General features: G+C 42.4%; 1 protein-coding gene across 1 annotated transcript in view; it reads right to left on the bottom strand.

Annotated features, from left to right (window-relative positions):
• ntsr1 (neurotensin receptor 1 (high affinity)) overlaps nucleotides 1-25,031 on the bottom strand; it is a 71,364-nt gene extending 46,333 nt beyond the window's left edge. Inside the window, exons 1-2 of the mRNA XM_078556263.1 lie at nucleotides 24,360-25,031; nucleotides 4,330-4,531 (exon numbers count right to left, since the gene is read on the bottom strand). Of these exons, the coding sequence (XP_078412389.1) occupies nucleotides 4,330-4,531; nucleotides 24,360-25,031 (874 nt within the window). The remainder of the gene's footprint in view (nucleotides 1-4,329; nucleotides 4,532-24,359) is intronic.
• Nucleotides 25,032-27,880: the final 2,849 nt, after the last annotated feature.

Raw genomic sequence — 27,880 nt, 5'->3', positions numbered from 1 at the left:
TCTTTATCATGCATGTTGATTTCCTGTGGGGAGGATCTGTAGAATTTGATCTATGGGTAATCGAAGATCAAGAAGGAATGCCAGGTCGGAAGTCAGGCTTCTGAGGCCTTTAAATAGATAGGTTTAGATATTAAGCAGAAAGTTAGGAATGACATTGAATTAACAATCTTATCTAGACTGTTAATTATATCCCAATAACTCATGGTAGATCCACACAAAAAGAGGATTTTGCTACCAAGGAAGAAATGGAACAGTTGAGAAATTTGATTGGGCAGTTGAACTGGTCATGTACTCAGACTAGACTTGAGTCTTGAGTGATGTGTTGGAACTGAGTACCATGATGAAACATGCAACAGTTGAGAAGTTCTGAGGGCAAATAAAATGCTTAAATTAAATTCTGAGATGTGTGCTCAAGTTTCCAGCCTTGGGTGATCCAGAAAATGAAGTTGGTCATTTTTAATGATGCCTCACATGCCAATCTTCCAGATGGGTACCCTAGCACAGCAGGGTTCATCATATTCTTGGTGGGAAAGAACAATAAATGTTGCCCGCTGGATTGGGAGGCCAAGAAAATAAAAAGGGTAGTGAAAAGCACCTTAGCTGCTGAAACATTAGCCTTGGTAGAGGCATTAGATATGGGGCTTTACTTGTCCAATATATTAACAGAAATATTACATAAGAGGCAATGTGGGAAAAGTTTGCCCATAGAATGTTATGTTGATAACCGGTCTCTTTGGGACAGTTCATTCCACAAAGTGTCACGGGAAAAAAGACTACAAATAGACCTAGCCAGCATAAGGGAGATCTTAGAAAGACAAGGGATCTCTATGAAAATGGGTTGATGCAAGTCATCAACTATCAGACTGTTTTACAAAAAGTACCTGGTCTAAAAATTATTAAATGTGTTGGAAGAAGGGTGTCTTATAATGATGCAATGAAAAAAATGTTTTTGTTTTATTGTGTAGGGTAAAAGAAATTTTGGGATTATAGATGTTGAAATACGTGACATTAATTCCTTCAGTTTATTTAAAAAGTGTTCAAGTTTCTTTTTTCTTAAAAAAGAGGGGAATGTTAATATGGCAATCATCTTGTTTAACTACCAATTGGTAGTTAAAAAGGTGATGGGCATTAATTATCCCAACTGAATAGAATAAAAAGGTACAGCGGGAACACTTTGTGGAGAAACCAGTAGCACTGAGGAGTTGTTTTGGAAATAAACCAGCCTTAACCAAGAGACCTGCCTGGATTAATTCTTCCACTGCAACCTCTTATTGTGAGTAACACTGCCTGCCAACTTGAAAATGCTCCATTTCTGCCCACTCTCTGCTTCTTGTCCACTAACCAATCTTCTATCCATGCTAATATATTGCCTCCAACTCCATGCATATTTATCTTGCCTATTAACCTCTTGTGTGGCACCTTATTGAATGCCTTTTGAAAATCCAGGTATACAAGATCTACTGGTTCCCCTTGATCTACCCTACTAATTGCATCCTCAAAAACGCTAATTCTGTCAAACAGGATTTCCCTTTAGTAAAACCACGTTGACTTGTTCTAATCATACAATGTTTTTCTGAGGGCATTGTTAAGAGTTCCTTAATAATAGATTCCAGCATTTTCCCATGACTGATGTTGGGGCCAAATGGCCTGCAGTTCACTGTTTTCTCTCCCTCCTTTCTTGAAAAGCATTAACATTTGCCAACTTCCAATCTGATGGGGCTGTTCCCTAATCTAAGGCATTTTGGAAAATCATAGCTCTCTGCAGCTATTTCTTTTTGGAACCCTAGGGTGTAGGCCATCAGGTTCTGGGGATCTGTTGGATTTTAGTCCCTTAAGTTTCTCCAAGATTTTTTCTCTGCTGATATTGATTTCTTCACTCTTTCTAGCCTCTACGTTACTGTCAATTTCTGGTATGAAACTTATCTTCTAATGTGAAGACATAAACAAAATATTTGTTCAATGCCTCTGCCATTTCCTCATTCTCCACTATATTTTCTCCTGCCTTCTTTTCTAAAGAACCAATGTTTACTTTAGCTACTTTTTTTCATATATAATTATAAAAGCTCTTACAATCTGTTTTTACGTTTGATTAGTTCCCTCATTTTAAAAAAAAACATTCATGGGATGAGTGTCATTGGATAGGCCAGCATTTATTGCCCATCCCTAATTGACTTTGAGAAGGTGGTGGTGAGCTGCTGCCTTGAACTGCTGCAGTTCATGTGGTGTAGGTACACCCACAGTGCTGTTAGGGAGTTCCAGGATTTTGACCCAGTGATAGTGAAGGAATGGTGATATATTTCCAAGTCAGATTGGTGAGTGACTCGGAGGGGAACTTGCAGGCAGTGGTGTTCCCATGTGTCTGCTGTCCTTGTCTTTCTAGGTGGTAGTGCTCATGGGTTTGGAAGGTGCTGTCTCAGGGGCCTTTGAGTTCCTGCAGTGCATCTTGTGGATGGTATACACTGCTGCTACTGTGTGTCAGTGTTGGAGAGAGCGCACTTTTTGGTTGCCTTTTGCTGGTTTCTAAAACACTCCCACTCCTCAGACTCGCTGCTATTTTTTTGCAAGATTGTATGCCTCTTCCCTCAATCTAATACTTTCCTTAACTTCCTGAGTGAGCCATGGATGGGTCTTTCTTACTAAGTTTTAATTTTCAATGGAATGCATTTTTGTTGGACACTTTTTGAATTGTTTATTTAATTGTCTCCCACTGTTATTAATGGTATCATTCACTCATTCACTTTTTCAGAACCACTTCATCCACTTCAGGGACACGGGATTAATGGTATTTAAATACAAATATATTTTTGTATTAGGCATCTTAACCTGCAAAATTATAGTAACATTTTTCAGTGTCATTTTTTATCCCCCCTTCCATATGGCAAGCATTCCAATTTGAGTCACTGTTTCAGCTTTGTTCCCAGTTCGAATGAAGCCTTGCAGTAAATCATCACAAACTTGCTGAACATTCCCATTCCTCTTCATCCTCACCTTCCCTATTTGCCTGCCCCACCTACCACCACAAGAACAGTGCACTCTTTGTTTAACAGAGCTTTTCTCCAGAACTCTAACTTTCCCCATTTAATTAAAAATGTGAATAGGCTTCTATGATTAATGGAGTTCTCAGGATTGTGGTTCCTTCTTTATTTAGATCATGGGCAGGATCCTCCAGTCAGTGGGCGGGGCCCGCTCACCGACACCGGATGACGTCAGGTGGAACTCCTGACGTTACCCTGCATCATTTCCATTTTCAGGTTGGTGGGGGCACAGCCAAGTCAGCTGCGTGCCTGCTGACCTCTCAATGGCCTACTGAGACCATTGAAACTAATTAAAGTTATTAATGGACCTGCCCATCCAACCTTAAGGTTAGCGGGCAGGCCAGGGGCCATGGCGGGCTTCGGGGAAAAAGCATGAAAGCTCATCCACTGGTGAGATGAGGTTTCATGAGGGTATTTAAATTATTAAAGGTTTCAATAAAAGTTATGGATATGTCCCAACTCATCTGACAGTGTCACATGAGGGGACATGTCAAGAATTTTTTTATCATTTGTGTTACAAATTATAATTCCAAGCCGATCTCCCTGAGGCAGCACTTAGCCTCAGGGAGATCTGTGCGCTCTGTTGCAAATGCGTGAAAGAGCGCCCTCCTGGCTGAGGATGTCACACTGGGCGGGCCTTAATTGGCCTGCCCATGTAAAATAGTGGCGCGCCCCCAATCAGGGTGTCAATTGGAGGTATGCTTGCTCCCGCACTTCCCCCATTCTCTCCCCCACCCCCCTGCCTGCTGCCACTGCCGGGGGAAGATTTTTCCCAATGATATTTCCATGATCCCGGCTCAGCTGACAGTTCTGTAAAATGGAGTTGTCAACAGTGTTATACGTTCTAATCTGTATATTGATTCTGCTGTATCAGAATAACTCCATTATTGCTCAGTGTTTTTAAGAGTCACTTTAAGCCTTTAATATTTATTCAGGTCTACATTGGCAGGAAGTTCCTCCACTTTCCCCAGTCAGATCTTATAATTTCAGCATAAGATCAGGGGAAACCTGTTTATACGATATATCTTGGAGTTATGCAGTGTTTCTGAAGTTTTTCCACCAACCTCCAAGTGCTGCAGCCGTCTGGGAGAAGATCCCAAGGAAGTTGCTGGTGCCATTGGTATGTGTGGCAGACAGCTAACATTAACTAGATATAAATGCACTCCCTACTGGTCAAGTACTGTCAGAGCAATATAGAGGAAGACTGTCTGGCTTCTACGAGTGGATATGTATACAAAGTCTTTTCTGAAGAATGCATTTATTTTTATATGAATAATGAAAGGGTGATACATACTGAGAACCTTGACTCCATGTCGGAGAGATTGGACACGGCTTGGCTCCACTGAAATGCTAAGTGTGGTCTGCTGCCCCTCAATTGTGCATACCCGGCTGTCTTGAGCTGCTTGCTTGAACATCGCTATTAGCTGATTGGCGATGATTGTATTCAAGACTGAAATTATTGCCATGGGTATAACAAAGGAGAGAAATGCATTCACCTACAAATAAGACAAATGGATGCAATTAGAAAAGAGAAAAAAATGGCCATAATTATCAACAACATGGCTATATTAATGCCCCTGAAAAATCCAAGGGTTATGCTCCTTGTAGTTACAATAGCAACGACACATTACATTTAAAGATGCTATATAAATATAACGAAACACCACACGAGCATTATAAAACAAAGTATGACACTGAGCCACATGAGATATTAGATTAGATGACCAAAAGCCCAGAATTAGGGGAGCACAGATAACTTAGAGGGTTATAGAGTTGGAGGAGATTAGAGATGGGGAGGGATTTGAAATCAAGGATGAGATTTAAAATCAAGGTGTTGCTTGACTGGGAGCCAATGTCAGTCAGTGAGCACAGGAATAAGGGAATGGGACTTTGAGTTGAGGCACAGGCAGCAAAGTTTTGGATGACCTCAAGTCACTGAGAATGTGCCCAGTGGTGCCAGTGGGATGTATTTCTAACACCTGCCTGCTTTCTGAGATAATGTTTAGCACCCAGCCCCTCCGTCCAGAGTTCATGAAGCTCCTCTCCTAGATCTAGGTGTAAGGGACTGATCCAAATATTGTTATGTAAAGATTGTCTGCTACTTTGGAGTCCAGGCTTCTTCCCTTGATTGGACTCATTCCCATTGGAGTGATCTGTGCTCCGCTGGGAGTAGGTGAACTGTTATCTCTTTCAGCAGATGAGTGTCCCTTTAAATATCACTTCGACTGCCTTTCAGAAAGAATCATGCTAGGATTTACTCAGTTGGTCAGCACTGGGCAGGATTTCTCTACTTGCACGCTAAAGTTGCCTTGGAATTTGAATGACATTAAAATAACCTCACATTACATGTAGCACTGAGGCTAAACTGGTGTTCAGTGCCTGAAAGCACATGGTTATCACGGCAGTAGGCAGGAGTCAAGTGGGAACAGGATGATAACTGGAAGCATTATTAAAAATGACACAGATCATTGGTAATTTTTTTTGATTTCCACAGGAGAGTTTGCCTTAGAGCATAAATAAATATAGAAAAAAATCTCCATTATTAAGCACAATGCACGGAAAGGAGGTAGAGGAACAACAGGAGCAGTAGCTAGGCCTCTAAGGAGACCATGTGTGTAGAGGAGAGGAGGAGCTACTTGAAGAAGGCCTTTGCCAGCCCATAGGATACAAAAGCCTGGAGTCACTTTCCTGGAGCAGTGCTTGAGGAGGTTGTACTTCTCCAGTCAGACCTAAACAGCACGATTCACTTGGCTAGATGGCAGTTATGCCTGTGGTGGTCAAAGGCTCTTCCCTTCCAGGCAACAGGTGATGTTTCTCACATCAGTAAGTCTGCAGTCTATCAATGTGTCAAACTGTTCACTAATGCCCGCTTTGCTAGGGCCAATGCATCAGTTAGGTAACTTTGCATTTCATCTGCCATGTTCTTGTCAACTCAACCAATCTGCCTCCAGCCCTCTACAGCCACTTTGCATCCTTCTCACTACTTACTTTCCCACCTAACTTTGTATCGTTAGAAAACTTGGATATGTAATACAAAGTCCTCTCAATTCAGATTATAAGTAGCTTAAGGCCTAAATGTTAATTGGATCTCAAGCCAGATGGTGAAGTATGACCCTAGACACAAATCCTTTCTTTGATAGTTGGCTACAGAATGCAGCATTACATATGTCTGCTTCTTCCCTACTAACACCGAGGGTCCCAGAAGTCTGTCTTTTATACTCTTTTGCAAGAAACCAATGGACGTTAAAGGGTTGATCATTTGTTTAATTGTTTTAAGAGACACTTTACATTATTGTAACAGAGCCAGTAAACCTTTTATACTCTTTTGAGCAACAACAAATCAAATAAACAAATTAATTGTAACAAAAACCAAATCTTTAAAGGAAATGTATCAAAATTAAAATATTTTTGGGGGGGTGGGGGTAGGATGCACTCTAGCCCCTGCAGCACCCACCAGTCGTGAAAAGCCTCAAGTGTATTAGCGGACACCACGTGTTCCCCTCCCTCTCCAAGGGTACCTGGTGTGGACGAAGCTGGGAAAGAGAGGCAGTCAGTTCAAATGACTCCTCAAACACCCGCTGCCTGGATCTGTTTTTGGCCACCTTGGCCAAGTTGAGGAGCAGATTAATGAGGAGGTCTTCCAACCTGCCCACTCCTCTTTGCACCAGGTGTCCAAACATTCGGAGCGTGGGGCTGAAGTGCAACCAAAGGTTGAGGGGCAACTCCTTCAAATAATCATAAAGAGGTTGCATATAAACATATGTCCTCATATAAACATAGAATACGGATTCCTCAAGGCCACAGAAAATATAGACTTCTTGGGAGTCCATGAGCCATCTTAGTCTTCTATTGCACAGGACTGTGTGCAACCCTCCACACCAGATCCCTGATGGCAAAAGGGAGGACTCCCACATTGAGAGCCCCGCTCCCCTTCCCCCAAAATACAGGACCCGTCACCTCTGGATGGCAAGACGGAATGCCACAACGCGACCATGGTTGATGAGGGTGAGGAAGTGGAGGGTGTATACCAGCAGCCCACACAGGAAACCCCTCCTGCAGAATGGAAAGACATGGAGGGAATTTCCAAGAGGTGGCTCAAATTGTGGGGCTGAGGTTCTCGAGGGAGGCTTCGGGACCTGGGATCGATGTGAAATTCCGTCCGAGTGGGGTCCAGTTTAGAAGGGAGACCACCGCATGCTTGAGCCACCTTGACTGCGGTTGAAGCAGAGTACCATGTGTCTAATTTTATTAAACAAATGAACTTTTATTCAAATTAACTGATTAACAGCCCCTTAAAGGGGCATTGTAACAAAAATCAAAACTTTAAAGGAAACTTATTGAATTAAATCAAAACATCACTCCTGGGGCTGATGATGTACTCCAGCCACTGCAGTCATGGAAGACCTGAAGCGTACCAACAAATACCGCAAACTCCCTCTCCAAAGGTACCTGGGCACGGACATAATTGTGGAAGGGAGGCTGGCATTCTGGTATGGACCCCTCCACAACCCAGTACCTGAACCTGTTATAGCCTTTCTCTTGTACTCTTTTGAGTATAAACAATAAAACTAAATAACTAATTAACTAAGGAAAACTGCCTGGACCTGTTAAAAAGTCTTTCTTTCATGCTTTTTTTGAGTAAATGAATAAAACAATTAAACCAATTAAAACGTTGGCTATGCTTCTTATAGGTCATGTAACATGTTTCTTTTGTATGTGCTCAAAGCAGTTAATCAGTTAAGGCCAGTCATGTACATCCTTTAACCTTGATATAACAAATAGCATACCATTAACACCAAGTGTTGATAATTTTATTACCCCCACCGCTTAGCCTGCCAACTCAAATGTCCCATTTATTCCTACTTGATGTTTTAAAGTTTTTGTTGTTTTAAACCACTCAGGTCTGAGCCACATAGAGATCATTGTTTCAGGACTAACAACCTTTTGTTGTGGTTGTAACCACAGGAAATCTGTTAACAATGGCTATTGGGAGACAAGGACCACCAGGATAATCATCAAACATACACAGTTGGGTTCATCAAGAAATGTTTCCAATGCTTGGATATGTCTGGGAGCTCATGGTAGTAGCTCACTTTACAACAGCCCATCTGGTCTCCCACAACATGGTTGCTGATATCTACTGCTGCACACAGAGGAAGAACCGCAAAAGGACATCAGGTGAAAAAGGCAAAAGCAGCACAAAGGAAAAGGATAAGGATTTCAGCATACAGCCAGGGATGCTCAGGGTCATCTGATTTTTGCAAGTGCTTCACTCGATTTATTCATTCCCTTTAAATGTTCTCCGCACTGCCCTCCAGCCCCCCAACCCACCTAGGCATTTACCAGTTGTTAGTACCTGCTCTACCAGTTCTTCCACCCTGCAATAAAGAACCTCCAACTTGTGGGCCAACTATAGTATATATGACACCCTAACTTTGCAGGCTCATAACCTGCAGGTGAATGTGAAAAGTTAAACAAGGTGGTTTTTAGAAATGGCTAAGACAGAAAATCCTTAACTTCATTTACTACCCAAGTATCTTTTCTTAAATGTTCTTTTTAAACATAATTCAGTATTGGCTACCATGAGGCAGATTAGCTAGTCCAACAAAAGCAGCATGCCAAAAGAAGCCAAAATTCAAAATGTTTTATGCTCCCACTAAATGTAATTGTATAGGAGTTGACAGCAAACGGCCACAGCAAATTTGTATTGAGGCAAGATAATACTTCCTGAAGTGTCAATTCATATAAAGCTAATTGAATGGGTGGGTATACCCTTTTGCAGATCAGTAGGTACAGTTGACTGCATCAAATGCAATTAAAGAACTTCTCACAGCAGGTAAGCTTCCCTACATCTTCACCAGACCATAGCCAGAGTCCAGTCTGTAATGAGAAAACCGTTCTTTTCATTGTTTGTTTTGGATTGCTGCACTGACAATTTATGATATTTATGAAGGTCCAAGTTCAATCTGGAATAAACATTGAGGAGGATAATAAGAGAGGCATAGAATACCAAATCTAGTAAGTTAGGCTGAACCTTTGCAAATCACTGTTCAGTTCTGGGCGCCATGCTTTAAGAAGGATATCAAAGCCCCAGAGAGGGTAGAAAATTTTATTAGAATGGCATCAGGAATAAGGAAAAACAGTGCTGCAGAGGGAAGAGGAAAAACTGGGGTTGCTCTCCTTCGAGAAGAGAGGTTGAGTGGAGATTTTATAGACGTGTTGAAAATTAAGGGTTTTGATAGTATCATGCCCCAATAAATTCTGAATTTCAAGCTCATTTTTATATTTTAAAACTGACCACAAAAGGCTGCAAAAGATGGCTGCCCAAGGGTCACGTGATTTCTTTTGTGGACTGAAACCACTCTCCTGTCTTAAGAGGGAACAAAAGGAACACTCCAGACTGCTGTTGAATCAATGCCTTTTCCTCAAACTAAAGGATATTATCAATTGAATGTTCCATTCAAACATGAATTCTCCGGCTGTCTCAAACTCAAGTTGTGCATCTGCGAGGCAGAGAACTTCAAGGGTAGCACATTTAGGAAGGCGGTCACACCACATGTTGGGAGTTTGCAGGCCAAGAGGGAATGAGTGGCCGCCAGGCAGTTTAAGAGAACCTGGTAGGTAGTGCAGGAGCTCCCTATATCTATTTTGCTTGCTAATTGGTTTTCCATTTTGGATACTGGTGAGGGTGGTGGTTCCTCAGAGAAGCCCAGTCAAAGCCTAGTCCATGGCACCATGGGTGGCTCAGCTGCACAGGAGGAGGAAGATGAGTGGAAGAGCAATTGTGATAAGAGATTTGATAGTCAGGGGATCAGACAGACATTTCTGTGGCAGTAAACGTGACTCCGGGATGGTGTGTTGCCTCCCAGGTGCCAAGATCAAGGATGTCATGGAGCAGCTGCAGGACATCCTTCTGGGGGAGGGTGAACAGTCAGAGGTCATGGTCCACGTTGGTACCAATGATGTAGGTAGGAAGAGGGATGCGTTCCTGAAAGCAGATTTTAAGGAGTTAGGAAGGAAACTAACCTCAAGAGCAGTAATCTCAGGATTACTCCCAGTGCCATATGCTAGTGAGCATAGGAATAGGAGGATCGATCCATTGAACACGTGGCTGGAGGATTGGTGTAGAAGGGAGGACATCAGAATTCTGAGGCATTGGGACCGGTTCTGGGGTAGGTGGGACCTGTACAAGATGGATGGGTTACACCTTAACAGGACCAGGGTTAACATCCTCGCTGGGAGATTTCCTGGTGCTGTTGCAGAGGGTTTAAACTAGCTTGTCAGGGGGGTGGGAACCTAAGGGGTAGCTCAAATTGGAAGGAAGTAAAGCTGGTAACGGGGATTATAAAAGTAGCAAGGAAAATTAGAGGTGAGCATCAACTAGGATAGAATGTGGAATAATGTTAAAGACAAAGTTGAGGGCACCCTACCTGAATGCACGCAGCATTCACAACAAGATAGATGATTTAAAGGTACAAATAGAGATAAATGGGTATGATCTAATTGCCAATATGGAAAAATGGCTACAGGATGACCAAGACTGAACTGAATATTCAAGGATATTCGACATTTAGGAAGGACAGATAAAAGGGAAAAGGAGGTGGTGTTGTGCTGATAATAAGAGATGGGGTCAGTACATTAAAAAGAGAGGATCTCAGATCGGAAGAGCAAAATGTGGAATCTGTTTGGGTGGAGCTAAGAAATAGCAAGGGACAGCAAACATTGGTAGGATTGTTTATAGGCCACCAAACAGTGGTGATAGTGTGGGGCATGGTATTACTCAGGAGATTAGAGAAGCATGTAGCATGGGTAATACAGTTATAATGGGTGACTTCATTCTGTATGTAGACTGGGTAAACATAATGAGCATTAATGCTGTGGAGGACAAGTTTCTGGAGTGTGTTAGGGATGTTTTCTAGAGCAATATGTTGAAGAACTGACTAGAGAACAGGCTATTTTGGATCGAGTATTATGTATGGAGAAAGGGATAATTAATAATCTTGTTGTAAAAGAACCTTTAGGGATGAGTGACCATAATATGATGGAATTTTACATTATGTTTGAAAGTGAGGTAGTTCAATCTGAAGCCAGGGTGTTAAATTTGAACAAAAATTAAGATATGAGGGACAAAATGGCTGAGGTGAATTGGGGAAAATGCATTATAAGGTATGACGGTACATGGGCAATGGAGAGTCTTTAAAGAATTTTTACATAGTTTGCAGCAACTATACATTCCTTCAAGGCACAAAAATCCAAAACGAAGTCAGTCAATCGTGGCTGACAAAGGAACTTAAGAATTGTATAAGATAAAAGAAAAGGACTACAAAGTTGCCAGAAACAGTAGTAAACCTGCGGATTGGGTGGGTTTTAAAATACAGCAAAGGAGGACCAAGAAACCAATAAAGGATAAAATGTGAATGTAAGCTAGCAAACCGCATAAAAACTGACAGTAAAAGCTTATAGGTACACGAAAAGAAAACTCTTGGCTAAGCCAAATGCGGGTCTATTAAAGGCAGAGTCAGGCGAATGTATAATGGGTAATAGAGAAATGGCAGAGATGTTAAATGGTTACTTTGTGTCTGTCTTCACCGGGGATGATACAAGAAACCTCCCAGGATCAGAGCTCTAAGGGGCTAGGGAAAATGAGGAATTGAAGGAAATTAGTATAAGAAGTTTGTATTGGAGAAATTAATGGGACTGAAGGTTGATAAGTCCCCGAGACCTGATATTCTCCATCCCAGCGTGTTGAAAGAGGTGGCTATGGAGATAGTGGATTCATTGGTGATCATCTTCCAAAATTCTATAGTTTAGAATGGTTCCTGCAGATTGGAAGGTAGCTAATGTCAGCCCACTATTTAAGAAGGGAGGGAGAGAGGAAACAGGGAAGTACAGACCTGTTAGCCTTACATGAGTAGGAGGGAAAATGCTGGAATCTATTATAAAGTATGTGCTAAATGGACACTTGGATAATAATGCTCTGATTGGGCATAGTCAACATATAGTTATGAATGGGAAATCATAGGCAGAATTTTGCCCTTGTCGGGCAGGCTCGACGGGGGCAGGTGGGGGCGGTTGGGGAGCTGACCACCGCCCGCGATTGGGGCCAGACCACGATTTCACGTGCCAATTAAGGGCCGCCCAGCGTGAAACGCATGCTGCAGCACTCTGCCTGTGTGGGGGGTGGGAGGAGGGTAAGTGCGAACTTCGTGCATGTGTGCACTGGAAAAGATCCCTGAGGCACAGAACTATCTGCCTCAGGGAGATGGGCAGCTTTGAAAATAAAAAATAAAGATTTTTAAAATGTTAAAGCATATCCCTTCATGTGACTCTGTCACATGAACAGGGACATGTTAGGAATTAAGATGAAGTTTAAAAAAAAAAAAAATTTTTTTAATGACGGATCGAAACCTCATCCTGCCTGTGGATGAGGTTTTGCAAAAAATGCAAAGGCTGCCTGGCCTTCTTGCCTGCCCGCCAACCGTAAGGTTGGACAGGCAGTAAAAAATTTAAATCAATTGGATTGTTAATGTCCTTAATAGGCCTTTTTAATTGTCGGCGGGTGCGCTGCCAACTCCCGCACGCACCCGCCAACCGAAATTTCGCGTGAGTGTGCGATGACCTCGGGACACTCGCCTGACGTCATCACGCATCATTTTTATGCTCAAGCAGGTTGGGCGTGCTCCTGCTCGCTCCGCCAAAAATCCTGGCCCATGTTTGATGAACCTGTTGGAGTTTTTCTGAAGATGTTACTAACAGAATTGTGTTATGACATGGCTGATGATGTGTGCCAGGTGGACCAAATCCACGAGGTTAACTTGGTCACGCTGTCACAATGGTTTTGCAATTTGTATTTATTTCGAGATGCATGCACTGGATTCATTCAAAAGTAATAAGTCCAGTAAGACTTTGACATTTAAAAAAATAATTAAATATACTTATCAACAAACAAGATTTCAAGCACACATGTAAGACTACAAATTACTACTATTATAACTCTTAAAATTCCCAATTAACCTGACTCCCAGTTACACCCCCTTTATAACAATGGTCCAAAAGTAGATTTTAGGTTTTAAACAGATCCAGCAAATTAACACAATATCCTGGACAGCGGAATTCCAAACGGCTTTTTCTCCAGCTTCAGTTTCGGTAGACAGCAGGCTTACGCACAAATGCTGGAGGCTTTATTAAGGCTATTTCACAAACTTCTGTTAGGTCTCACAGGGACTTCTCCTGACACATAGCCTCATTCTCCTTTATATATGTTTCTCTCTTTTAATATGTAAATTCTATTTTCATACGTCTTTGAAAGTGTATCTTCCACACAATATAAAAACCCTCATGTCGCTACTATTTATTGTCAGTAACCTTTGAGAAAAAACAAGCACATTCCTTAGCCTTGCTTATCTGGCTAGTTGTAAACAGGCTAAAATCTCTTTGAAATCCAAATCTCCCTTCATCTATCTAAAATGCACATTTTTTTCACACCTTACATGCTAAATCAGTGTCCATGTTTACTCATTAGCATGTCAAGCACCTAGCTTCTTTAGATTAGTTAAAACTTTCATTCTACTTGACTCCAAATGTAATTAAATCACATACAGTTAGATGCAAATACTTACCCCCATAAACCTACTTCACAATAAACCAGAAAATATTATGAAAATTATTATACTTTCATGACAATTGGAGCTGGTGAATGAAATGTACTTAGATTATCAGAAAGCTTTTCATAATAGGAGGTCTGTTAGCAAAATTAAAGCACATGGAATAGGAGGTAATATACTGGCATGGATTAAGGATTAGCTAACAGGCAGAAAACTGAGAATAGGAATAAATGGGTCATTCTCACGTTGGCAGGCTGTGACTAGTGGGGTACCGCAAAGGATCAGTACTTGGGCTCCAGCTGTTCACAATATATATTGATGATTTGGATGTGGTGACCAAATGTAATATTTCCAAGTTCGCAGATGACACAAAGTTATGTGGGAATGTGTGTTGTGAGGAAGATGCAAAGCAGCTTCAAGGGGATTTGAACGACTTTGTGTATGCAAGAACATGGTGGATAGAATATATGGAAAAATGTGCAGTTATCCATTTTAGTAGGAGGAACAGATGTGTAGGGTATCTCTTAAATGGCAAGAGATTGAAAAGTATAGATGTACAAAGGGTGTCCTTATTGACATAAGTCACTGAAAGCTGACATGCAGGCACAGAAAGCAATTAGGGAGGCAAATGGTATGTTAGTCTTTATCACAAGAGGATTTGAGCACAGCAGTAGCAAAGTCTTGCTTCAATTGTATAGAACTTTGGTTAGACTGCACCTGGAGTACTGTGTGCAATTTTCATCCCCTTATTTTAGGAAGGATATTACTGCCATAGAGCGAGTGCAATGAAGGTTCATCAGACTTGTTCCTGGGATAGCGGGACTGTCCTATGAAGAGAGATTGGGCCTATGTTCTCTAGAGTTTTGAAGAATGAGAGCTGATCTCATTTGAAATCTACTTAAAGGGATAGACAGGGTAGATGCAGGTAAAATGTTTCCCCTAGTTGGGGAGTCTAGAACTAGGGGACACAATTTCAAAATAAGGGGGAAGCCACGTGGACCGAGATGAGGAGAAACTTTTTTCTCAGAGGGTTGTGAATCTTTGGAAAACTCTATCCCAGAGGGCTGTGGAAGCTCAACCATTGAGTATGTATAAAGCGGAGATTGACAGAGTTCTAAATACCAATGACATAAAGGGATATGGGGATAATGTGGGGAAAAGGCATTTGAAGTGGATGATCTGCCATGATTGTATTGAATAGCAGAGCAGGCTCTAGGGCCTGAATGGCCTACTCTTGCTCCTATGTTCCTATGCTCGAAGTGTTAAACTCACAACAGAGGATGTGTACTCAAAATAATCACCACATTTTGTTTTGAAAAACACTTTGAACTTGTGGAAGCCACATGATGAGGGAACCATTTTGTTGCCTGTCTGCTTTTAAAACCAGTAAGAAGCAATTTGCAGACATAGAGCTCCATCAAAAGCCATCAAATTAGCTGAAATCATCAAGCAATCAAGGTAATAAACAATACCTTGAACGTGGAAGATCGTATCAAAGAGAAGGATTCCCTAATCTGTTCCAATTAGAGTTCACCTGAGAACCAACCTCCTAGAAATTCAACTACAAGAAACCTCACAGCCTGCTGAGAATCCTTTGCTTTATAAGACCTTCCCTTCAACTAAGGCATCAACTTCATCTAAGAAACTACAGGCCTACCACAAAAGAGACTGAGATAATTATAAGCTGTAATAATTTATTACCTCCATCGGCATCTAATTTTTGTGTATGTGAGACCAGTGAGTGAAACGTTGCATTAAATTCGGGGCAAGTGTATGATAATAAATAGCCTTTTTTATTTTTAAACTCACGAAAAGCTTGCTGATGGAATTATTTAATAAGGACACTCACTCTGAGGGTAAGAAAGCAAACACACATTTCTTACATACAAATCTCATGATCATGTGCAGTAAAAAGAAACACAAATTCTGTCTGTGACAATAGAATGAATAAATAATAAACTGTTTCCAATGGCAAAATGTATGGTAACTAGAGGACACATTTAATGTACAAAACAAAACCAAAAAAATGCTAGAAATAATAAGGTCAGACAGCATTGTGAAGAGAGAAACAGAGTTAAGGTTTCAGGCTGATGACCTTTCATCCTGCTCAGTTGTGAACCATGGATAACAGCTAAAAATCCAACTTTCTGTGGTGAGGTGCTGCATGGTAAGTATGAACCCTGTGACGATGCATCCTTAGGAAATCATCTCCCCTGAGATTGTTGTCCATGAGGTCCATCAACAGCAATTGCATGGGTGAAGGCCCTAGCAGGGATAAACGTCACTGGCAAGCAATGTTCCCCCAACTTCTGTTTGCTCTGCGTGATGCCTTTAAGATTGACAGTGCCTGCACATGTGAACATTTTAAAGGGATGTTGCTTGTGTGTGGCATATTCACTGTGCGGCACATTCCAAATTCTGCGTGGTCAGTCATCCATGCAGCTTAAAGGGAACAAAAACAGAAAATGCTGGAAAAACTCAGCAAGTCTAACAGCATCTGTGGAGGATAAAAAACAGAGTTAACATTTCGAGTCCTTATGACTCTTCTCCAGAGCAGCTCTGAAGAAGTCATAAGGACTCAAAACGTTAACTTTTTTCTCTCCACAGATGCTGTCAGACCTGTTGAGTTTTTCCAGCATTTTCTGCTTTTGTTTCAGATTTCCAGCATCCGCAGTATTTTGCTTTCAGCTTAAAGGGAACTTACATATTAGCATTACTATATTGTATATTAGATTATAAACATTGTTAAATAGTATTACCTATTAGAAGTATAGAACAGGTAGATGAAGTGGTTAAGAAGGCATTAGGGATACTTTCCATTATTAGTCGAGACAGAGAATTTCAAAGCAGGCAGGTTATGCTCAAGCTGCATAAAACACTAGTTAGGCCACAGCCAGAGTACTGCATCACTACATTTTAAGAAGGATGTGATTGCACTGGAGAGGGTATATTGGAGATTTGCAAGGATATTTTCGGCAACGGAGAATTTCAGCTATGAGGAAATATTGAATGGGTGGGATAAAAACAAAAAACTACTGCGGATGCTGGAAATCCAAAACAAAAACAGAATTACCTGGAAAAACTCAGCAGGTCTGGCAGCATCGGCGGAGAAGAAGAGTTGACGTTTCGAGTCCTCATGATCCTTCAACAGAACAGAACTGAATGGGTGGGGTTATTTTCTTTGGAATAGGAGAGTTGGGGGGGAAGAAATTTAATTGAGGCATATAAAATTGAGGGTCCTAGACAGAGCCCTAAGAAGGGCCTATTTCTCTTAGCAGACGTGTCTGTATAATATATCCAAGCAGGTTGATTACCAGCCTGCAAACCCTTCCAACGTGCCTGATACCAGATGATAAAGAGTGGGTAAGTTTCCTAGTCAGCCATACTGCAGAAGGCAATAGCAAATCACTACAGTACTTAGCCAAGCATAATCATGGACCAATCCAATGGAAGTCCATGTTCGTAAACACCTTCTTAGAGCATGGTACCTGAAGGAGGAGAAGCATAATTTTCAACCTAGTTGTAAGCAATGTCATTTTAAATAATGCCATTTGGTGGTAAGGATGTGATCGCAAAACTACCCAATACTGTGTCATCAATTATTCTGCTCCTGGAATGAATAAAGGCATTATTTGCATTTTTGTGACTGAGTTATGAATTCAAAGTGAACAATAAGAACAACTCACAATGGATTTATATTCAGCCCCTTATGCTGATTGAGTATATACAGCCAGAGATTAGCTTGAATAATGTTATCATAGAAACATACATGTTCATAACTAATTCCTCTGTTACTATAACAGCAGTGCTAATCCATTTATCTTAAATGAGCTAATGACTCCATTAAAATGTTGGTGAATATATCATATTCCTGAGTTTGATGAGTTTGTTAAACATTCATAACATTGTTCTGTCTGTAATATTGTAGTCTGAATTCTGTATCCTGTGCTAATGTACAGTCAAACCACAATCCAACAGCAGTCTTATCAGTATTATGCAGTGAATCAAAAGGTTAGGAGGTACAGCACTGGGTGAGTGTAGATATTATAGGAATCACTAAATTAATTATCGGGAAATTATTATATACTAATTAATAAGTTAGGAAGGTTTGGAGATTGGGTGGGTACTGTAGTTGAATAAAGTTCAGTACTTTTGTTAGGATTTGTACCCACCTAGTGGACTCCGAATAGACCATTAAACTCAGCCTTTTAATTTAATGGACTCAATTTAATTTATTGACATTACTCTGGAAAAGCTCTGAAGCCGAAGAGATACCATTTGGAAATTGAATTAAATGGGTACACCTAAATTGTGTGATGAAGGTAGTAAACAGAGCAGGCCGTTTGATAAAAGCAGTTTCCCAAATTGCGAACTAACATCCACACACGGAAAATGTTGTTTTGTTTATCAGATTTTAATAAACAAGTGAACCTTCGAATATACATTTTATGTAAACATTCCATTTACACCTCTACTTGTCTCACTACCATCTTCTTTTGCCTAGAACTATTAGACCTTTTGTCATTTAACCTCTCCTGCCCTCTACCTTATTACAAGCCTTCTGTTATGTTCTTTCCTCCCCTTCTCCTTTCCCTGCCTCTGCACTTGTTTCTTTTTATATTCATTCATAGGATGTGGGTGTCACTGGCTGGGCCAGCATTTATTGCCCATCCCTAATTGCCCTGGTTTAGAGGGCATTTTAAGAGTCAACCACATTGCTGTGGGTCTGGAGTCACATGTAGGCCAGGCCAGGTAAGGGCAGCAGATTTCATTCCCTATAGGACGTTAGTGAACCAGTTGGGTTTTTCCGACAATCTGCAATGGTTTGATGGTCATCATCAGACTTTTAATTCCAGATTTTTTTATTGAATTCAAATTCAATTAAAAAAATATGCTGTGGTGGGATGCAAACCAAGGTACCCAGAGCACTACCCTGGATCTCTGCATTACCAGTCCGGTGACAATACCGGTCTGCCACCACCTCCCCTGTCGCATCTGTAGCTTTTTCCAGTGCTGATGGAAGGTCATTGGCCTGAAACATTAGCTCTGTTTCATTCTCCACAGACACTGCTTGACCTGCTGAGCACTTCCAGCATTTTCTGTTTCCATTTCAGATTTCCAGCATGGAGTATTTTGCTATTTAGCATTCAAGTGTCAGTATTTTGTTTAAAAACTGACTCAGCTGAAATGACACTACAACATGCAATTTAGTACAGCAACCACCGATAAGTACAACAATTATTGACTATATCTAAAAGGAACCTGAGCATCATGTAAAATAGATTGTTTCTAACTTATTCCAATGATAACTTCTGATCTATGAGATTACAACAACTTTCCCATCCCGTGTATTATAAAGCTATTGGACCACAATCGTCCACTAATTTGGTCATTCTGTCAAAAAATTCAATCAGGTTAGTAAGGCAGGGAGGGCATCAGTTTCCTAAAGCCATGCTGGGGGATGAATAACTAAGAAGTTCTTCACATGATCATAATTCACAAACTTTATAATAGCCTTTCAGCATCTTCACTACAATCGACATGAAACTGACAGGTATATGATTTCCAGAGTCGATTCCTTCAGATTCTTTCACGTTGGGCCAGGTTACATCACCCAGTCTTGGTGCATTAGGAAGCCCACCAGAAAACCAGCATGCAATGTCATGGGGTATAGAGGAGTCCAGCACCAACTTGGAACTAGGCATTTTCCAGAGCTTGGAGCCCATCCCCTCCAGTAGAAAATGGGTTTCCAACTCCATCAGCACACTTGTAGAATCAATCATGATGCAGCATCTGCTGGATATCTTAAAAATGCACAAGCAGCAACCACTCTGTCTCAGTAACACAGTGGATGCTCAGATTTCTGCCAAGGGGGTCTTCCAGGGTGTCACAGCTGTTTAACAACCTGCTATCCAACAGATCACTATGATTGTTGAGGCGTTGCCCTGGGAGAGGGGCTGTAGCTCGATGGAGAACAAAACTGCAGTCCTCATTCATCCTCCCACCACTGGCACTCTGCCAATGTTGTTGCCTTTCAGCCAAGAAGCCCAGGCTGCTGCCACCTATGGCAAAATGGTGCAGCCTGAAGCCTGGCCTTTTTAGCCCTGTGTTGCTTGAGGTCACCCTCCAAGGCCATCTGCAATCTCCCACACTAAGTCAGGAATCCTTCTACCAGCATGCTGCAGGCATTGCAGTAACAAGGTGTAGGACAACTAAAACAGGAAAAGCTGCACAAAAGACAGGCACTAAGGGAATGCAAAACAATGATTTGTTTATATTTGTGTGGAACGTGGCATGATTTAACTTCCAAACTTGCATTGGAATGTGTATTTTGTGTTATTTATTTTTGCTTTGTGGCCAAGAGGACATGTGATTATCAGTGACAGAGCAGAGATAAGAATTACGGATCTGTTCATGTACAGCCTAAGCAGAAAGAGGCTGTCTAGGTTGCGGCCTCCCTCTCTCTTCCTCTCTTGCCTCTCCTCTTCGGCCTCTGTCTTCCTATCCTGATGTCTCTGTTCCTCAGCTTCTCATCTGATAGGTGTTGGCAAGGCTGTTTCCTCATGATGGCAAGATTGTGCAGCATGCTTCATACACACCAAATCTTGAGACCCACTCAGCCGAGTACTGCAGGGCTTCTGCACGATGGCAGAAATCTGAGTTTCCACTGCGTTACTGAGAAGTTCAAGCAACTGAATCATTGCTTCTAGATGCCAATGGTCTGCTCCATCAGATTTCTTCAGGCAACATTGCTCTCGTGGATGCTTGCTACAAACGTTTGCATAGGTTGTGAATCGGTGTCACAAGTCATGTTACCAGAGGATAATAATTGTTGCCCAGTAGCGTTTGTCTGCCATGGTGGTTGAAATGAAGCAGTCACAGAGAAGTATCTCAGAAGGAGTGCATCATGGATGCTGCCAGGTCATTGACCAAGTTGATGGTTGAGGGAGTGAAATCCCTTGCAGTTCAGGAAGGTGGCAGAGTTGACATGAGGCATACGCAAAGCAATGTGCATGCAGTCAATGGCATCATACACTACTGAAAGCCTGCAGTCCTTAAAAAGCCTCATGTTCACTCAACCTGCTTCTCTCTGACAAGAGGGAATGAAATGAAGTTATCTCTCTTTGCATAGAGAACCTCCATGGCCTTCCTTAAACATCAGTGCACCGCAAACTGCACAATGTTGCTAATATATTCAGCAGCTGCCCGAAAGGAGGCTGACACATTCATATCCACGGTCACCTTCACAGCTACTGGCAGTGCAGTCCTTGCCCTTCTTTGAACTGTGAACACTTGACAGATTTCAGTGATGGCCTCCTTAGTGAAGCGCAGGCATGTCAAACATCAGTTGTCCCTGACATTCAGGTAGGGTAATTGCATCTGAACACCCTGGGTGGATATGACTCAAAGCTTTTCTTTCCCTCCTTGTCCTCTCCCTTCGAGCAGCTTGTCCTGCTCTTTGTGGCCTCTGTTCATTCTTCCAATCATGTTCAACTCTAAGAGGAAGACCTACTAGGTCATCCATATCCGAAAGCAAATGATTTGTGCACAAATATTTAGGCTACCAATAAAGTTCTTTGCACTAGCCAGGCCTCTCCCTGTAGACTGTTAACTTTTAACAAGTATGGGAAAGCACCCAAAATGCATAGAGTTGTAGCAACAGCCAGTATCCAGCAAATAGCCTGTAAGTAGTTGATAATCCCTTTAAATATGCTGGTGGGGCCAGGGGGAGATTCTTCATGCCATTGAAAACAACAGCTATGGGGGGTCAAAAGAGAATGCAGGCTGGAACTCCAAAATGGCAGCACTGGCATCAAATTGACATTGCATGCTGACTGATGTCATGATTTGCCTGCTCTACATATCTCTGGCAGACTTTTGGTGTGCGCAGGCTAAGCCCTTCATTAAAAAGGCATCTGGCGCACTTTGCCTCGGAAGTGTATATCGGTACCACAGATTTCAGAACGTTAAAGGGTTTCATGGTGCCCAAACAATGGGCACTACATTTTCACCACCTCTACATTTTGGTGAGTGCATCATGACATTAGGCATGAATGTCTCAGCAATCTCCTTAGTGACATCATGTACATTGGTAAAAATGTCATGGCCAACTACACTCGCTCATAGAATGTCAAGTCTTTCCCCGCCCCACACATCAAACCCCACCCCCACCCCCACCTCTCCCCTGCCAGCTAACTGTCTTAGAAGACAAGCAGCTGGTACATTACAGAACTAAATACTAAAGAGTTACTCAGTTATCTCCCTCTCCTGAGAACCAGGTTACCCTGTAGAGGGAGCTTGATGGGTGTCTGCTAAAAACACCAGTTAATTATGCAATTATCAAATTTCCTTTGGCACCAAGTAAGACAAAAATATAGAATCTGCTGCATTTGTCTTATTTGTTCTATGGAATGAAAAACCTACACAAAATTAAATGTATGGTTTAAATGGTCACGTAATCGTGTACTGCGAAAGTGCTCATATAATCTGCACTTGATTTGAATATCAGGAATGGATATGGGAGATAAGGAAAGTTTGTATTTGGTCAGTGCAACTAATAAAAAAAAGGGGGGAAATGTAAAAATAAAACTAAGGGAAATAAAGCTGTACACATAGGCAATAAGAAAAATCTGAACTGTTTTCAACCAGATTGTCAAAACCATTAACCTCTCCAGTTCATCTTATTATGGACACTGCACTCTTTGGGGTAATTTTTTTTTATCTTCATCGGCTGGGCAGTAACCTGGTTGGGTGGATTGCCTGCCCTTTATAGAATCTGCCTGCTTTTCATTCCATTTCATGTTTAAGCATCAAAGATCAAAGGCCAACCCACTATAAAAGGATAATAGAGAAAGCTGTTCAGTTATTCATGCAACCTTTCATTCTCATGCTCCTCACCAATCTTCATAATTAGCTTTGCAGGTTATATTCCTAAAGAGTTATTGAAGATTCAGCAAGTTCTATTAATCAAACATTCAATTTCAATAGAGGAAAGCAAACTTGAAGTAATCACTCCAAAGCAGCATAATTTATGAATACATTTTATGAAAGATTATTCGGTAGGAATAAAAGGACTTGTATTCTGATGCATACGCTTCACAGGCACATAAGTACTATATTATGAAAATAATATGATTTATTCCTGCTACTGAGTGCAGGAAGAAAACTCAGATTAATTTTAAAGAGAACAAAACACAATCAGGGATAAATGTTAACCGTGGGAATATTCCACATCTATTTCTCTCACTTTGAAGTTGCCTCATTCAAATTATCTAATAATCCAAATTTTCGGCACCAAATTCTCACTTGCTAAATTTTTAATGTCGCTTAATTGAAATGATTGGGTAATTTAATTTTTAGCACTTATAGTTCTTACACAGGCAAATAGCACAGTTGTTATAAGTAACTGGCATTAAATGTTTTGAAAGCCATGTGGACAGGAAGAACTGAATTGTACTTCATACATGGCTCTGTTCAGGTGTAACAGTTCTGTGCAGGTGAGCTTAAACACTTGAGCAGAGTTCAGCTCATTCCAATCTGAATGCCAGTCACATTTCCAGTGTTTGAAAAGAATTGACAAGGGTGTGTTTTTCTCTCAGATTCAAAGCCTGAGAGTGAACGATCTGGAGAATTTTTAAAGTTTACTTAATATTTTAGATTGACTGTTGTATGAATGACAGCACTAAACTTCTTGGAAAATTTCAAAGTATAAAACTATCGAAAATTTGGCCCAAATTTTCACCAGAGTACCAGCCTCATTCATAGAAGCCATAAAGGTTGGTCATGCAAAGAATGGGAAGAATGCTGAAAGGTACTCTTGTGAACTGGGGGCTTGAGTATATTGTTGAGACTGAGCAGAGAAAGTCCCTAGCTGAGGATTTTCCCGAACTCGGGAGTGCCTAAGGCTGATGCTAAACCCAAAAGTAGTAAAGCATTCCATGTAGTGCCGATTATTTCTCAGGTCCCCAACAACATGTATTTCCTTTTACCCAATTAAAGCCCAGGAGTGAAGAATGACATCCTGTTGCAGAAGCAATGGCGATTGTCCTCCAAATGGCCCCTGGTGGCAGCTTTTACAGCCAGGCAGTTCATTCTTTTTTTTTGTGGGGGGGGGGGTGTAATTGTATGAATTCACTGCTCCTGCTGCCTAGTCCCTGCCATCAATTCACTCTGTTCTGTATTTCTGCTTCCAGCTTTATGTCCCTCACCCTACGCTTCTAATGAGATTCATGCGCCCAATGTCACCTTCTGCATTCCTCAATGTCTCTAGCCTTCATTTTCCTCTGTGTCTCCAGATCCGCTCTGGTGCATCCAGCTGTGCATTTACACAGCTATTTCTGTGGCACCAAGTCTCCTTCCTTCTATTCCAAATGGTTCCCTGACAACTGGGCATCCTTGACCCTTGCCTCACCCTGAAACCCCCACCCCCTGACAAATCCTGCTCCCAGCACCACCCGCCCCCTCCCAATGTATCTCTGAGTGCTGGGGTGGTGGGGGGGGCACAAGGCCTACTTTGAAAGTTGGTGTTTACTCTTGCTTTCCGTGGAGGTGTCTCTAAGAAAGTCACTACATCAAAAAAGAAACCACTGGGAAACCAACTCCAACTAAACAGGCAGGGGACACATTGGAGAAATTAGGTCAAATCGATAAGCAATTTAAACTGGTTAGCTCTAAAACATATTCGCCGCCAGTCCAGGCATGTATACAGTCAATCACTCACCTGGACCACAGTTTTGACAGTCGATTCCTCCACTATAGTGGTGCAGATCAAATCATCTGGATCAGGGACGCTGTTGGCGTACATTTCCCCCATGGTAAATATCATTGGGGTGGCCAGCAGGAAGGAGAGGACCCAGATGATGGAGATCAGCTTCTTGGTGCGGCTGGTTGACATCAAGGTTTTGGCTTTAAACGGATGGCAGATGGCCAGGTAGCGCTCGATGCTCAGGCTGGCGATGTTGAAAGCCGTGGCGTAGGTGCAAGCGTCCCGGAGGAAATAGTAGCCCCGGCACACGGCGTCCCCGAAGGCCCAGGGGTGGTGCACCCAGATGAAGTTGTACAGCTCGATGGGCATGCACAGGAGCAGGATCAGGAGGTCGGAGAGAGCCAGGCTGGCCAGGTGGTAATGCACGGTGCTCTGCAAGTTCTGCAAGGACTTCTTCTTCACCAGAGTGTGCACAGTGATGAAGTTTCCCAGGGAGCCGAGGAGAAAGAGGCCGATGTAGATCAGAGTGACGACCACTTTGGAGTAAACGTCGGTGTTCACATCCAGATCGCTCTCCCCCGCCTCTGGCTCCACATTGGTGAGGTTGCTGGTTGGAAATTCATCCCAGGGCAGATTGTCATTCAATTCACCGCTCCACTCCAAACTGGAGTTCAGGATAAGGCTCATTTTACCTGTGTGAGTGTGTGTGTGTGTGTGTGTGGGGTTTACTTTGCGATGGTTCGGAGAGAAATCTTAGACAAGACTGAGCTCTCAGTGAACCCAGTCGCTAAGATGCACTGACTGCTGTTGAGTGAAGCAGCGCTTTTTATATCTGGATTGCCCCCCACCCCCTCTCTCTCCACCCCCCCACCCCCCACCAAAAGACCTTTCCTCTGAAAGTGACGCAATGAATGGAGAGGACTGGACCAGAATAAATGGGCAAATGGATAAGATTCAGTTGTTTTTGTTCATTACCATCAGTTCACTGAAATTAAGATTTGGTTGTTTTGCAGTGACGGAGTTCGATGGGACAGGGAGTCACAGCTACAATACAAGAGGGATTAGATATGGCAGAGTCTGTCAGGAGAATCTCTCCGTTTTCGGGTGTTTTTTTTTTGCTCCCCACCCTCCCTCTCAGACTTTGCTGCGCCCGGCGCGAAAAGGTCAAGATTTAACCCTGGCCTTTTAGCTGGTCAGCAGCTCCCAGACCCAGTGCCCAGGCATCATGTTCGGGTTCATTTGGCAGCTGAGACCATGACAAGGAAACGGCCAATCGCTCTGTTTCCCGGCATTTTCCTGCTTTTTTAAAAAAAAAAATTCGGATTTCCGACCCCCTCAATATTTTGCTTTTCGTTTAAGAGGATTCCGCGATTTCATGTTTCAGAGGTCGAGATGGGAACCCGCAAACCCATTTTGTAGTTGTTGTTGCTGCTGTCAGTTTTGTCAGGGTGGACAGAGCCTTGTGGACTGTGTATGTACGAAGGTCGTGGCGAAGGCTTCAGTTCACTCGGCTTCCCAATGTTCTCACTTCGGTCAGTTCACTTGTTGCCAGTTTAGGGAGCCAGCGGAGACAAGCCAGATGTTGTTGGATGTTTTTTGCAGTTCTGCTGAAGGGGTCGTGAGGACTCGAAACGTCGACTCTTTTCTTCTCCACCGATGCTGCCGGACCTGCTGAGTTTTTCCAGGTAATTCTGTTTTTCTTTCAAAATGTTGTTGGCGTTTGTTGACACACAGACTGAGGAACAGCCGCCGGGTTGTTTGGGAGGTGTGACCAGTTTTAGCCACTGACACCTCTGTGACCCGCACATCGCCCCTTCACCCTGCCTCTCTCTGGAAAGAGGGCAGATTAATGCAACCGCTTTAAATGCCAAGCGGTTCCTGCATCTGGAAACTATTTCGTATGGAAGGGCCCGGAATATCCTTCGAGTGTTAATTCTTTCAGATAATTCGTTCAACCCGTGCAACCCCTCGTTCAACCCCTCCCCACCCAAACCCAGATCTGTTTTCCTGACAGCTCACTGTCCAGTGTGGGGGAAGGAACCAGTCATCATTGCAATCGGGCTTACACCTTCTGGTCGACAGTGTAGACACTTTCTGGTTTGCAAAGCGAGACTGACCCTGTCAGTCATTTTCTCCCCTGTGTATGATCAGCTTAAAAAACCGGACCAGACAACCTAACACAGTGCAGAGGAGTTCGAAGATACATGGCAGCTGGAATTGAAAGTTGGCACGCCTATAAACGAGAGCTGGCTGTTTTACTGCCACCAACACACGCTGTGTTTCTTACTTAAATAGTTAGAATACAGTCGGCCCCTCCTGTCAGTGCTGGCTCTCTAGGGGAGCAATTCACCTCGTGCCACTTCTCCCGCCTTTTCTGCACAGCCCTTCACATTCTTCCTTTTCAGATCATAATCCAATTCACCCTTGAAAGGCTCGATTAAAGCTGCCTCCACTGCACTCTCAGGCAGTGTTTTCCAGATTCTAACCGCTAACTCTGTGAAAAAAAGTTTTTCCTCATGTCGCCAATGTTTCTTTTGCTAATTATCTTAAATCTGTGTTGTCTGATTCTGGATCCTTCCACCAATGGAAAGAAACAGTTTTGTCCTATCCTGTCCAGCCCCCTCATGATTTTGAATACCTCTATCAAACCTCCTCTCAATCTTCTCTTCTCCAAGGAGAACAGCCCCAGTTTCTTTAATCTATCTACGTAACTGAAGTTCCTCATCCCTGGAACTGGTCTCGTGAATCTTTTCTGCAGTTTCTGAATCCAACATATTTCAGTAAAGACAAAGGGTGGGACCAATAAATCCAGGGAACCCTGGTGTCGAGGGATATACAGGATTGGATAAGGAGAAAAAGGGAGGCTTATGGCAGATACCGAGGGCTCAAAACAGCGGAAGCCCTAAAGGAATACAGAATGTATAGGGGGGAACTTAAAAAGGAAATTAGCAGAGCAAAAAGAGGGCATGAGAAAACATTGGCAGGTACAATAAAGGAAAATCCAAAGTTATTTTACGAGTACATTAAGAGTAAGAGGATAACTAGGGAAAGAGAAGGGCCCATTAAGGACCATAGTGGTAATTTGTGTATGGAGCCAGAAGATGTAGGTAGGGTTCTAACTAAATACTTTGTGTCGGTGTTCACAAGTGAGAGGAATGACATGGGTATGGAAATCGGGCAGAAGGACTGTGATATAATTAAATAAATTAGCATAGAATGGGAGGAGGTTCTAAGTGGTCTGCCATGCTTAAAAGTAGATAAATCTCCAGGCCCGGATGAAATGTATCCCAGGCTGGTGAGTAAGGCACGGGAGGAGATAGCAGGAGCCTACAATCATTTTCAATACCTCTCTGGCCACAGGAGAGGTGCCAGAGGACTGGAGGACAGCCAACGTAGTACCGTTATTCAAGAAGGGAGGAAGGGTAAACCAGGGAACTACAGGCCAGTCAGTCTATCCTCAGTGGTGGGAAAACTGTTGGAAGCAATTCTGAGTGACAGAATTAACCTACACTTGGAGAGGCGGGGATTAATCAAGG

Source organism: Cetorhinus maximus, chromosome 13 (genome assembly GCF_964194155.1).
Source record: "Cetorhinus maximus chromosome 13, sCetMax3.hap1.1, whole genome shotgun sequence".
Taxonomy (NCBI): domain Eukaryota; kingdom Metazoa; phylum Chordata; class Chondrichthyes; order Lamniformes; family Cetorhinidae; genus Cetorhinus; species Cetorhinus maximus.
Note: the sequence above shows the minus strand (reverse complement) of the source record. Positions and strands in the feature narration are given on the sequence as shown.